At 39.9% G+C, this 13284-nt stretch overlaps 1 protein-coding gene across 1 annotated transcript in view; it reads right to left on the minus strand.

Moving 5' to 3' along the window:
• The window catches only part of dcc (DCC netrin 1 receptor), a 185217-nt gene that overhangs the window by 68790 nt on the left and 103143 nt on the right, over positions 1-13284 (minus strand). Inside the window, exons 13-14 of the mRNA XM_053340503.1 lie at positions 6323-6464; positions 1855-1965 (exon numbers count right to left, since the gene is read on the minus strand). Of these exons, the coding sequence (XP_053196478.1) occupies positions 1855-1965; positions 6323-6464 (253 nt within the window). The remainder of the gene's footprint in view (positions 1-1854; positions 1966-6322; positions 6465-13284) is intronic.

Here is a 13284-nt window from a genome sequence, read left to right on the forward strand (position 1 = left end):
AGAAGAAAACAGGGTGGTTGTAGTTTTCCTCAGCATTTCTGAAGTCCTGACTGTGTGTATGACCTCCACTACCAGCAGCTTTTAAAAGCTAACGCCTGCAGCAGTTTCTGTAGCAGCTGTAGCTAACAGATGCTAACCCTGTTAGCTGTGTATTTAGCCCTAATAAGCCCTGACACTTTGTGTTATTCCTCAGCATCAGATTAGATCAGATTAGATCAGATTAGCGTCCTCTAGGTCCTTGGGGGAGACGCTTCATATCACTTTATTGAGTGATAATCCATTGAAATCAGATTTGCGTCTCCCTCTGTTCCAGCCTGGAAACACAGTTAGCATAGATGTGTTTGTTTTTTATCTGGGCAGCTTCCTGCTGACCACAGAGTCCACACTGAGCTCCAACCTGAGGTCAGCTTTTCTCATTTCTCTGCTACAATGTTTAGGAGACCAAACCCACTCTGGGGTTTGGTCTCCTGTTTGTGGATTGTTTTGCTTTACTGTCTCTCTTCATACCTTCATTATTTCTTTCATTCTTTCGCTTCCTGTCACTTTCATTTTTTCCTTCATGGATAAATATCTTTATATTTTACAGAAACCATTTCCTGACCAGAGCGAAATGATTGGTTTTCTAGTCTTTGTTTCTTTTTGACTTTAGTAAAACTGCCTTTAACAGCAGAGTGTGAATGAATACAGAAAGGATGGGCATCACCATAGAACATGGTTATCTGGAGTTTATTGTGGTACATTGACATGGTCATCCCCACCACCCACACATACCTCAGACCATTTATTCTTTTATGTATTTATTTCATCATTACTGGTGCCACCCCCATGTACTGATGCACTGACATAACATACTCCTGTCCTTGTCTGCTGTCTTGCAGTTATTGTTTGTTTGTTTTTATGTTTTTTATGCTGGAACTGCTTAAACTGAATTGCCCCTTGGGGACTAATAAAGTTGTTTGAATTGAATTGAATTGAAGAGCTACACACTGTATTCATAGGTTCTACAATGATGGGCCATACCAGGGTCTTTGCTCCAAACCTGGTACACCAGTTAAGTCCTATAAAATAGAAATATCTCCCTGGATAGGGCTGGGTATCGGTACTGGATAACTTCAAGGTATTGACTGAAATAAATTGATACTAAGCAGCATCAAAACATCTGCTGTCAAATGAAAACTAACTTCAGTTTACATTGAATACTACTGAGTGATTTATCTCACAGCCAATCAATGCAAGCTATTCATGCTATTGTTTTATGTAGAATATTTAATACTGTTCATGTGGGTGCAGATACTGGTGCTGCTTATGTGTTTTTTTCTCTCATGTTTCAAACTGCAGTCTAATGAGACCCTAATATTCATTCAAACCACAATGCTGTTTCTGGTGGGTGAAAAATAGAGAGACAACTTTCCAATTTGTTTCCATTTTCTCAGTTTACTGCTCTGACAGTCTGAAGTGCTGGCGGCCATGAGACTGAAGACCAGATAAAGATTTCTCCTAACTTCCTTTAACCTAGAATCTGTCACTGCATATATTATTTATATCATATATTAATTATGTATTATTTCATTTGTTTTTGGTCGTATCCTTTCCTGTCTTCCTTTCGCCTCTCTATTTCTTTCTTCCTCCTCCGACCAAATCTTCCCATCCCTTCTCACTCACCACATCCCCCCCTTCCCTCTCCTTCCTTCCAGCTCCCCTGAGGCAAATCTCTCCATCCATCCATCTCAGCCTTAACCGGTTAAATATTTATGTGTGTGTTGGGACAGTGGAGGTATTTACATGATGTTGTACAGATCACTGCTCTCACAAACACACACACACACACACACACAGTCTCTCTCTTTTTCATACCATCCAGGTCGTTCTCTGGCGTCTCAGCGGTGTACCATTCGCTGGCTGGACCCGTTCCATTGGCTGTCATGGCTGCTACCTGGAAACTATACTGGCTGCCCTTCTCCAGACCTGCAGAGAGAGAGAGAGAGAGAGAGAGAGAGAGAGAGAGAGGGAGGGGGGGGGAGAGAGCATGTCATTATATCTGACATTTAGACACCAAAATCATTTATATGTGAACTATACTGCTGTTTACCTGTGCTGTTATAAATATTTCTGAGGTTTCTATAGCAACAGCTGTAATAATATTGTGGAAGCAGAGAAATGGACACTGCTGCTGGTTCAGAGGGAGTTGGACTCTACTGCAAAAGTTTCTATGTGACATTTATTTTTTTTAAAGTTATCTCAGTGTTCATTAACACTGACATTCAGGAGTGTACTGGAGGAGTGTGTCATACTGCTGGGTACAAATGTTTCATCTTCTTTCACACTAATCAAGTTTCCTGCATCAATTTAGTCTGTGGATGGCTGTGAGTACTACAATACCCATGAGTCACCATTCAGAGGAGGGTTTTTAGGTAGTTAGGAACTTTATTGTCCACATTGTTGAATAAAAAAACCAAAACATTAAATCTGTTAATACAGCAAAAATATATTAAAAACTGGAAGGCTGGTTTATTTTCTCAGCACTTTGAGAGTTGGATTAAACATATGAAACATGATGAACAATTGTGTTAGAGACATCCAGTTCTTTGTTGCAAAGTCAAAGGTAGAAACCTGAGGACATAAAAACTGAAGAACAAAAGTCAACTACGACTCCCAAGATGCATTTCAATGAGAAAAATCCATTGTGTGAAGCTTAACATAAGACTTACTATAAACTTGATAAAACATTTAACAGTTTAAAATAGGTTTGTTTCACTTTGAGATGAATTCAGTAACCGTGGTATCAATTTTTACTGCTTTCCTTTCATTTTTGATTGGTCTCAGGCTCATCGGTATCATTTTGCTTAGAGCAATCCAGCACAGCAAACAAAGCTTATATCAAACACATATGACATCATATAAATACACTGTGAATTATTCTTGTTGGGACAGCTGAGGTCTTTCTGTGTGGAATTTGTTATTTCCTGGCTTCTCTGAGGGTGATCCAGCTGCTTCTAACAGACCAAAAACATGCAGCTTCAGTTAATGACTCTAAAAAGCCTGTAGGTATAAATGTATTATGTGTGTGAAGGATTGTCTGTTTCTATGTGTCAGACCTGTCATTGACTGGTGATCAGTGTTCTCCAATCCTGCTCCTGGAGACCTACTGTCCTCCATGTTTTAGGTATCTCCCCACTCTAACACTGATTTAAATTATTAGCTCATTATCAAGCAGCAGGCGTTTGTCAAGGGCTTGATAACGAGTTCATTATTAGAATCAGGTGTGTTAGAGTGGGGAGAAACCTAAAACATGGAGGACAGTAGGTCTCCAGGAGCAGGGTTGGAGAACACTGGTTCTTTCCCAAAGTGGGCTTTAATGGTTGGATGGAGATAAAATGAGACTCTACATGTGAACTAAAGCCATGAATCTACTGACTTTAGATTTTTTTAAACTCTGGATTTGATCCTGACTTAATTTAGACTATAGTCTGCAGTGTGGTCAGCAAAACAAATGGATGATAACACGCTTGTGATTCAGCTCAGAAATGACAGGAATAACATAACATCTCTGATCACTTTGATTTTTAAGCATATTAAAAAGTAAACACAAAATGAGCTTTCATTGGTCCTTTAAATTCATGATAATTCATTACTCATATGGTCTGTGTGCATTGAGAAAAGGTTATGATTGTGTACACAGGCTGAAATACTTTGAGTCAAATGATATTCTATATACTGCACTCTCACTTTATCTTCTTTCTATTTCATCAAGTGGGTTTGATTTTCCATCTTATATAACATTCATGTATTTTTGTACCTGTTTTGTTTAGAACATGACAGGTTGGACTTGATTTAGAACTTATTTAGAATGTTAAACTATTAAAGCTGCATCTCATCTCTTTATTCAACTTTTTTGGTTGTTGCGTGTGTCATGTTTTTATCTGGTTGCCATGGTTTTATCTGTTTTTAAAGCACCTGTACTCTCATTATATGTAATTTATAATGACAATAAAGCTTTCTATTTCTATTCTATTCTATTCAGTCAGTCTTAACTTGTGACAGAACTCTGGACTTCATTCTTGACTTTACTTATTTCTGACTTCGAAATTGTCACATTTTTGGGATTTTTCCAATTCTTCCAGGACCAGCAGCTCCTCTTGTTTCACTTCTCTATTCCAAGTGCTTTGTTACTTTCTTTAACAACACAGCAGCACAGTGTGAAACTCTCTAAATGAATGTTTCTAACAGCAGTGGTTTCTGTCTTCTCTACTGAAATCATTTTGAACACAGGACTTTATTTTATTAAGCCAGTTGTGTGTTTTCCACTTTGCTAGTAGAAGTGTAGCGCCACACACTGTCACATCTTTAGTCTCAACCTACTTTAGTTCTAATTTTTACTGGAATAACAAGTCAGACAGAGAACAAACAAACAGGCACATTTAAAGCCTTTGATTTTGATTCTCTCTGACTGCAGATGTAATCACCTGTGCCACTTCTGAGTCTGTGTAGTGTAAATTGGAGAGTAAAATTAATGAGTTAATAAAGGTTTAATCTGTCGTTCTTTTCATCTCCTCACTGAAGCTTTTTTTATTTATTGAAATTTAGTTTTTTATTCTAATGCATTGAACAGGAGTGATTGCTGCTGACAGCCTCACTCGCTCTCATTCTCTTTCTCTCACACACAAACACACACACACACACACACACACACACCTGCCACCGGGGAATGAATTTCCGAGCGGAAAGACATATGAAGATAACCATCAGTGGAAAATAATGAAAAGGAAGATCAGTTTCATTTAAATCCTGCAATCCTCAAATTGAAATAATAGCTGGTGGCAGTTTGAATGCAGACACGCACACACTCACACACACACGAAAATGCATGCAAATAGATACTGTACATGCAGAACAGAAAAAAACAGGTACACACAAATTAAGCCTGCTGTGTCACACACATTAGAGCATGCACATACACACACACACACACACACACACACACACACACACACACACACACACACACACACACACACACACACACAATCCATATCTTAAGGATTTGAATCTTCTCTCTGTCTCTGAAACAGACACTATTTGGAGGATGCTGCTGGGAGGACCTGACAGCATTCATCTGATAAATCTTCCTCACATCTCCACAGTCTATTTAATCGTCTTGGTTTTTAAGAAACAAATCAAGATTTTTACAATCTAGGTGCTTATTGAAAAATAATAATAAGAAAAAAAGGCAAATGTTAGGGCTGATTTTCTACATTTTTCTTTTTGTCAACAACCCCTACAATGAATTCATCATTCTGTATTATGTGTGTATCAAAAGCCTGTTATTTCTTCTTCTTCTGAGCCTTGTAGCTACATTGTTGTCCAAAAAGAAAATTAAAAATTACAATTCCCAGGAGTTTAAAGCCTTTTTAAAAATGTAACTTTTATTATTTAAAAGGGGCAGTGGCTAGCATTTTAAAGGTGCAGTGTGTAGCATTTTAAAGGTGCAATGTGTAGCATTTTAAAGGTGCAGTGTGTAGCATTTTAAAGGTGCATTGTGTAGCATTTTAAAGGTGCAGAGTGTAGCATTTTAAAGGTAGTGTGTAGCATTTTAAAGGTAGTGTGTGGCATTTTAAAGGTGCAGTGTGTAGCATTTTAAAGGTGCAGTGTGTAGCATTTTAAAGGTACAGTGTGTAGCATTTTAAAGGTGCAGTGTGTAGCATTTTAAAGGTGCAGTGTGTAGCATTTTAAAGGTACAGTGTGTAGCATTTTAAAGGTGCAGAGTGTAGCATTTTAAAGGTACAGTGTGTAGCATTTTAAAGGTGCAGTGTGTAGCATTTTAAAGGTGCAGAGTGTAGCATTTTAAAGGTACAGTGTGTAGCATTTTAAAGGTGCAGAGTGTAGCATTTTAAAGGTACAGTGTGTAGCATGTTAAAGGTGCAGAGTGTAGAATGTATCGGCATCAGAAATAATTTTCATAAGTATGTTTTAATTAATCTATAATCACTTTAAACTAAGAATCCTGTTTTCATTACCTTGGAATAAACCCTTTATATCTACATAGGATATGGACGCCGCCATGTTGCACCACCATGTACAGTAGTCCACAATGGACAAACCAAACACTGGCCCTTTCTTGTTTTTTTGCGAGTATGATAGCAACCTACATCTCCTACATTCTTAAAGGAGGGTTATTTACCTGTTCAACCTCACCACAAGATGCCAGTGAATCCTACACACTGCACCTTAAAAGTAAATTACACCTAAACATTTAGCTGAACTTACAAATTCAAACTAAATGACTGACTGAACAAAAAGAAGAAATCCACCTGCGGAGCCTCACCTGTGAACAAATACCAGAAGTTGTTGGGTTCTATGGCCTCCTGGTCTCCACGGCGACCCGTCTTTCTGTATTTGATCTTGTAAGCTGTGATGATGCCGTTTTGGGTGCTGCGCGGAGGCGGCTGCCATGACACCTTAATGCTCTGAAAAACCATAAGACACAAACAATAAAATACATTTAACTACATCAGTTGACTTTGGCTCAGGAGGTAGAGCAAATCGTAAAGTCGGCGGTTCGATTCTTGCTACTGAAAGCTCTGCAATCAGTGTATGACTGTGTGTGTGAATGGGGGAATGGCTCTTGTGGTGTAAAAAGGACATAGAGTTGTTGGAAGACTAAAAGGCACTATACACATTCAGCCCATGTATCATTTCCACCCAAAAATGATGTAAAATGTTATTTAACCACCTGTCATCTCCATGTAACAAACATACAGTGTAGATGTAGCACCATGATTGACTGTGTTCGTGCTTTCATCACAGCGAGATGTGAAACTGTAAATCTGATCCCAGAGAAGCCCATCTGGATTTTGTTATGTCTATTTTTTTGTTGATGAGTGTGATGTTGAGCCGGTGTGTGTGTGTGTGTGTGCTACTGAATCCTCCCAGTTAGAGGATTTAAATTTCTCTGCATGCTCGATTGTGTATTTGTGTATATGTATTGCATGCATTTCTGTGAGTGTGTGTGAGCGTGTGTTGCTGTGTATGTTTGGGTGTGTTGTTGCATGAATTTTAATTGCTTTATTTGCATGTTAACAACCCACCTCTGACACACACATACACACACACACGCAGCAGATGTTTGCTCGGCCCCCAGTGTGCTCTGCTCTGTGAGGCAGCTGCCATCAACCATCCTGCTCATATACTCACTATGACCCTGTGTGTGTCTGTGTGGGTGTGTGTGTATGTGATAGGTGGGTTGAACGTTAATGAATGAAGATTAATGAATTAGAAAAGAAAGAGGGAAAAAAGATTTGATCCATGCCTTTTTCTTTCTCTCTCTGTTGCATCCACCTGTCTCTTTGTTGTCACACGTATTATCTCTTCCTTCTATTACGATTATCTGTTTATCATTATGGTCGGAAGAAATGTGATGAAATGAGATTTGGAGTATTTTCAATAAAACCACTTAGCTTAATCTAATCCCTAGAGTATGCATACACATTTACCCTGTTTACACCTGGCATTAACATGCGTCTCTGGTGATAACAAGTGGACAGCGCTAAATACAAGTGTAAATAACCTCTGAGACGCATTGTGATCCGATATCTCAAACCACTTGGCCGGGTGGTCTGGGACAGGTCTGACCACATATCTGTTGTAGTGTAAATTCTAATGTGTGTGGAAATACATAGTCAATGCAGGATGTGGCAGTTGATTCAATAAACGGTTGAATGGCGAAGAATGGAGGTAAGCGCAGATGTGCATGGTTGGAGTAGCCCATACTATTATGGTGCATTTCGATTATATTCAGAAGTCGGAATTTCTTAATTCTATAATCAGAAATTTCAACTGGAACACCCCTTGGACTCGGATTTCCAACTCACAAAGTCCAACAAACCTCACCAGCTGCAACTTCAAAATCCCAGATGGTGACCAGTGTGAAAGTTGTAGTAATATCCTGTTTATTAGAAGTTTTGTCTTATTTGTGTCTCATTTAATGAGTTGTACAAACAGCAATGTCCAAGTTCTATCTGTGGACATGTTGCTACACTGAACAAAATACAGCAAAATGTGTTTTCATCATCTGGTATTGCTATCAGTGGCTAATCTGGCTAGAACTGGTTTTCTGACTTCCAAACTGGAATGATACAAACGTCATTCCCAGCTCCAACTTCCAACTTCAGAGGTAAATGGAACATACCATTAGTTCTTGGAACATTTATATTAGCTCTTAGCTCTTTAGCCTGCACTAAAAACAAATCTGGTGCTTGTCTTACTGATGTAATAACTGTGAGCGGGAAGTTCTATGACCTTCTAGCTGAAGCGATGTAGTAACAAAATCTGGACACATGGTCAGCTTGAGATGCATAATAAAGACAGCAATGTGTCTCGCCTGTCCACTAGTGATCAGATCACCTGAAACCCATGTTAATGCCAGGTCTAAACAGGACCACATATGTATATATTTAACTAAGTATACACAGTAATTTCACTTAAATACTTGACATGTGATTTTGGCTTTCTATTGGCTCACAACACTCTAGAACATTCCATTCTATTGTATTACATTAAACAAATCAACGTTCTGACCCGAAATTGGTGCTTTTATACACAGTGTTAATTGACACAATGTCATAACATACTATATTGATTGCCCCTGTAATGTAGACTGATACACAAATAGCACCCAGCTGTGAGGTCATTTAGGGTTATGGTGATTGCAGGTAACACACATTTACTATAAACATCACAATTGAACTGCTGTTACCTTATAACTACATTTTTTATTAGAATATCACAAATACACAAATAATGAGCCATTATGTCCAATGTAAAGTGTTGAAAACCATATATTGTTAGTTATTTAGTTTCCATTCAGGTATGCAGCAGTCATCTACAGCAATATAACTTGTGTTTCAGCTGGATTTTTCAGTCATGTCTCACACCATGTCTGACAGCAAAGATACACTTCTATTTTAATCAATACCACTATCAGCACAGGCTCCATGTCAGCTCCTGTTCCACCTGTGATGTCCAGCATATACATATAATTGCCTCCAAAGAGGGTTTTTTTACGCTTCATTTCCAATTTCTTCCATTTAAACTGCATAACTACACCGGTTGAGCGTTGGGCTCTGAATGCTGCTGAAGCACGCTTGACCTACGCTCAATATCGCTCCCCAACGATCTCATGTAGACGCTGATGAAGAAGTGAACCTGCTGCTGCTGCTCTGCTAACATGCTGCTTTCACTGCGTATTGTGTAATGTTCACACATGAGCGAAGAGCCATCTTGGAACATGCTCTCCGGTCCTCTTAGTACATCGAGTCGTATTTGCTGTGTTTGGCAGATGAGCTGACTTGAACCACAATTTAGGTTTTGTTTTCATTAGTTTTATTGTTCATCCTGCTTAAGTATTGTCTGCTTAAAAAAGGAGAGGGAAAAAAGTACTCAGCTGTGTTAGAAAATTAAGCTTCTTCAGTAAAAAATGAAATTATATATTTGGGACCTGTATTTTTAAAATTTTGATTTTAATCTGCAGCGGGAACTAAGGGGATTCCGGCTGAGTGCAAAAGACTAGGTGTGTGAGTCAGAAAGTAGAGATGTACTAGTACATGTCCGCTCCAATATTCAGTAACAGCATGTTTCGAACTGGATTCTCAATTAATACAAAACATGCGCAGAGCAGAACCAGACAGCCACTTACACATGTACAGATTGTATCACACACACACACAAACACACACACACACACACACACACACACAAGCAGAGTGAAGGTGTGCATTTCCCTCCATCAGCTGTGGTGTAAGTCATTGAGCCAACAAGCAGTTTAAATATTCAGCCGGTGTTACTGAGACAACGGCCAAAGAGGATTTCATTAACATTTAGCTGCACCTGTTCCCTCTGCTGCTCCTCATCCTACTAATTGATTACAGCAGAACTGATTACCGAGAGGGGAGGAGGGAGAGAGGAGAGGAGAGACAGAAGGAGATAGAGGGAGAGAAAAAGAAAGAGGCAAATTGAATCGATGTGTGTTTGCTAAATTCCTCCATATATCCTCCTTCACTGTCACTCTCCCACTCTCAGGGGCAATGTCACCACGTGCTTCATTAACTAATTAGCCACTTTGACAGGACACAGTTGGATGTGAGGTCTCCATGGAAACATATTTTGTACTGAAGTTAAATTCATGATGAAGTTCATCTATAAATGAAGTTAAATCCGTGTCGGTACAACCCCCACCGAGACACAAAGAGGCAAACCATCCATGAAGGACTGAGTCTGCCTGGAGTTCATTCACCTCAACAACAAGTTCAACTACAGCACAAACATCACTGCAGCTGATCCTTAACACTTCTCATTAGACTGCAAGTTAGATTACAGTTACTACTATAAATAATGTTTATACCACAACATACCCAACCATCTGCTATGAGTGCTACAATATCCAGTACTGCTGCTAATAATAATACTACCCTATCGCTGCTGCTACTGCATATATTATTGCTGTTGCTAATGGTACTACCACTATTTCTACTGCTGCTACTAATGTTAGTTCTAGTGCTTCTACTACTATAGTACTGCTGCTACTAGCATTGATAATACTGCTACTGCTACTAATGCTACTCCCAGTGCTTCTACTGCTATATTACTGCTGCTGCTAACACTGATAACACTGCTACTGCTACTAATGCTACTCCCAGTGCTTCTACTGCTATAGTACTGCTGCTACTAACATTGATAATACTGCTACTACTACTAATGCTACTCCCAGTGCTTCTACTGCTATATTACTGTTGCCACTAACATTGATAACACTGCTACTGCTACTAATGCTACTCCCAGTGCTTCTACTGCTATATTACTGCTGCTGCTAGCACTGATAACACTGCTACTAATGCTACTCCCAGTGCTTCTACTGCTATAGTACTGCTGCCACTAACATTGATAATACTGCTACTGCTACTAATGCTACTCCCAGTGCTTCTACTGCTATATTAATGCTGCTAACACTGATAACGCTGCTGCTGATATTACTGCTACTGATGTTCCTAGTATTGCTGCTGCTAATGGTACTAACACCATTTCTACTGCTATGATACTGCTGCTGCTAACACTGATAATACTGCTGCTGCTGCTACTGATATTACTGTTGTCCATATTACTAGTGCTGCTAATGGCACTACCACCATTTCTAATACTATATTACTGCAGTTACTAGCAGTGATATAACTGCTACTGTTATTCCTATTACTGCTGCTTTTAATGGTACTGTTGCCTCTACAGATATCACTGCTGCAGCTGATAATGATACTACCACTATTTCTACATCTGTAATACTGCTCTACTACTAATAATACCACTGCTGCTGTTACTGGTAACACTGCTGTGCTTAATGCTATTACTTCTACTACTAATGTTACAGTGTCTGCAGCAAAAGCTACAATTAGTGCTGCAACTATTGCTATTGTAGTATTATCATTATCATTTCAGATGTGTTTGGGATGCTAGTATTGATCTCCAAAGAGAACCATGTCCTCGGCCTTGGCTAACATCAGATCTACATTGTATGTTGTTGGCTGTCCACTCTTCATCTGCTGCTGACAGAACATCTGAACCACAGTTTGTTCATTAAGTTGTGAAGTTTCATCTCTTTCGCACTGCTGACTGAATTAAATGGGCTCCGTGGATCAATTAAGCAGGTTTCAGATGTACTTTCATTCCTTGTGTCAATTAGAGGTGAAGTAGCTTGAGGCTGTACTGTAACACTGAATCATTCCTCTGCTTTTTCCCCCCTCTTTCTGAGTACAGCAGAAAGTATTGGGAGCAGAAATCCCTCCTGCTGCTGCTGCTTTGTATTCAGATGTAGCTGACATTGTAAAGCAGCGGGGCGAGCGAAGCCATGGCCTCTCCGATGTTTTACCACAAAGAACAAAAGGAAAATGCAGGGAGGTCTGCAGAAAGCTGATGAAAATAACATTGAATAAGTACAGATAACCTACATAACAGTGATAATAAGAACAAGACAAGTCTGAGGGAAAATTAATTAAGACAGTAAACAAAGTTATGTTGGTTATGCATAACCCAAGATTCTACAAGTATAGGTGTAGCTCTTTGAGATCTGTTGTCATTATGCCTGCACAATTGCCTCTCTCAGGTCTACATCTATGGTATACAACAAAAGCTCCAACTGAGATCTGCTCCTAAATACGCCAGCATTTTCTTCAGCTGATGTTGGTGGAGCAGTGAGCCCTGAATCTTCACACTCTAAGAGCTGTTGCTATTGGGATGTGGCCAATGCCCCACTGAGCCACTGTGTCCACAAGCATTTAGCACACACCATTTCACAACCCCATAAGTGCAGTGCACAAGAAAGATAAAATGGCATAAGCTGTGCCAGCCATGGTCCTCCTTTGCTGTAGGCCCAGTGTGAATGGTCAGAGTGAAAGCATTACACTTCATGACTCCCCTGCTGCTGTGAGAGAGCAGGGATGCTCTTTAAAAACACACTGTAAAAAGTCCCAAATGCAAGCATAGCAGGAATGAGAGGGAGAATAGCTCACTAATCCATGATGATGTGAGTAGAGGAGCATACCACATGGTGTTCGCAGGTGCCCACAGCAAGTACACAAGCACACATTTTACAAACAGTGAATTGATGTTGGGAGAGCAGGCAAGGATGGTTGCTATGCACTGTGGGAGTCCCAGAGACTCATACAAACAAGCTAGAGAGAGTTTTGAATATATGCCAGCTTGTAGTGCATATAATGGCTCTCTACCAAGATGACAGTGTGTGCATAAGGTGTCCAGAGCTGACAGTGTGTCACTGACCGTTGAGCACATTCAATACTGAATGAGTCAGAGAGGACTCAGATATGTTGCGCAAGTGACATGGTAAAGCCTGTGAAGCTGCTGCAAAAATGTCGGCCACTGCCACTTCTCTGACAAGAGCTGTGGAGAAGGACAAATCCCTTGTCGAGTGTGCACTCCCAGTGGGAGATCCACCCCCACTGGGACATGTGCCTGTGTGATATTGTCATACAACCAGTGGGCCAAGCACTGTTTTGTCAGAGGCTTCTGCTGCAAATACTCTCTGTAATGTACAAATAGCTGCTGTGTCTGTCTGAAGCCCACTGTGTGAGCCACACAATAAGACAATACATGCACAGGGCAGAGTCGGTTTGATTTTTCTTCTCTTTCCCTTCCGTGATAAGGAGGGAAGAAACCTTCCAGGATAATATCTCTTGATCTAAAAGAGCTGGTTATGACCTTGGGTGGCTGTGATCCCATCTTCTC

Source organism: Scomber japonicus, chromosome 19, assembly GCF_027409825.1.
Source record: "Scomber japonicus isolate fScoJap1 chromosome 19, fScoJap1.pri, whole genome shotgun sequence".
NCBI lineage: Eukaryota > Metazoa > Chordata > Actinopteri > Scombriformes > Scombridae > Scomber > Scomber japonicus.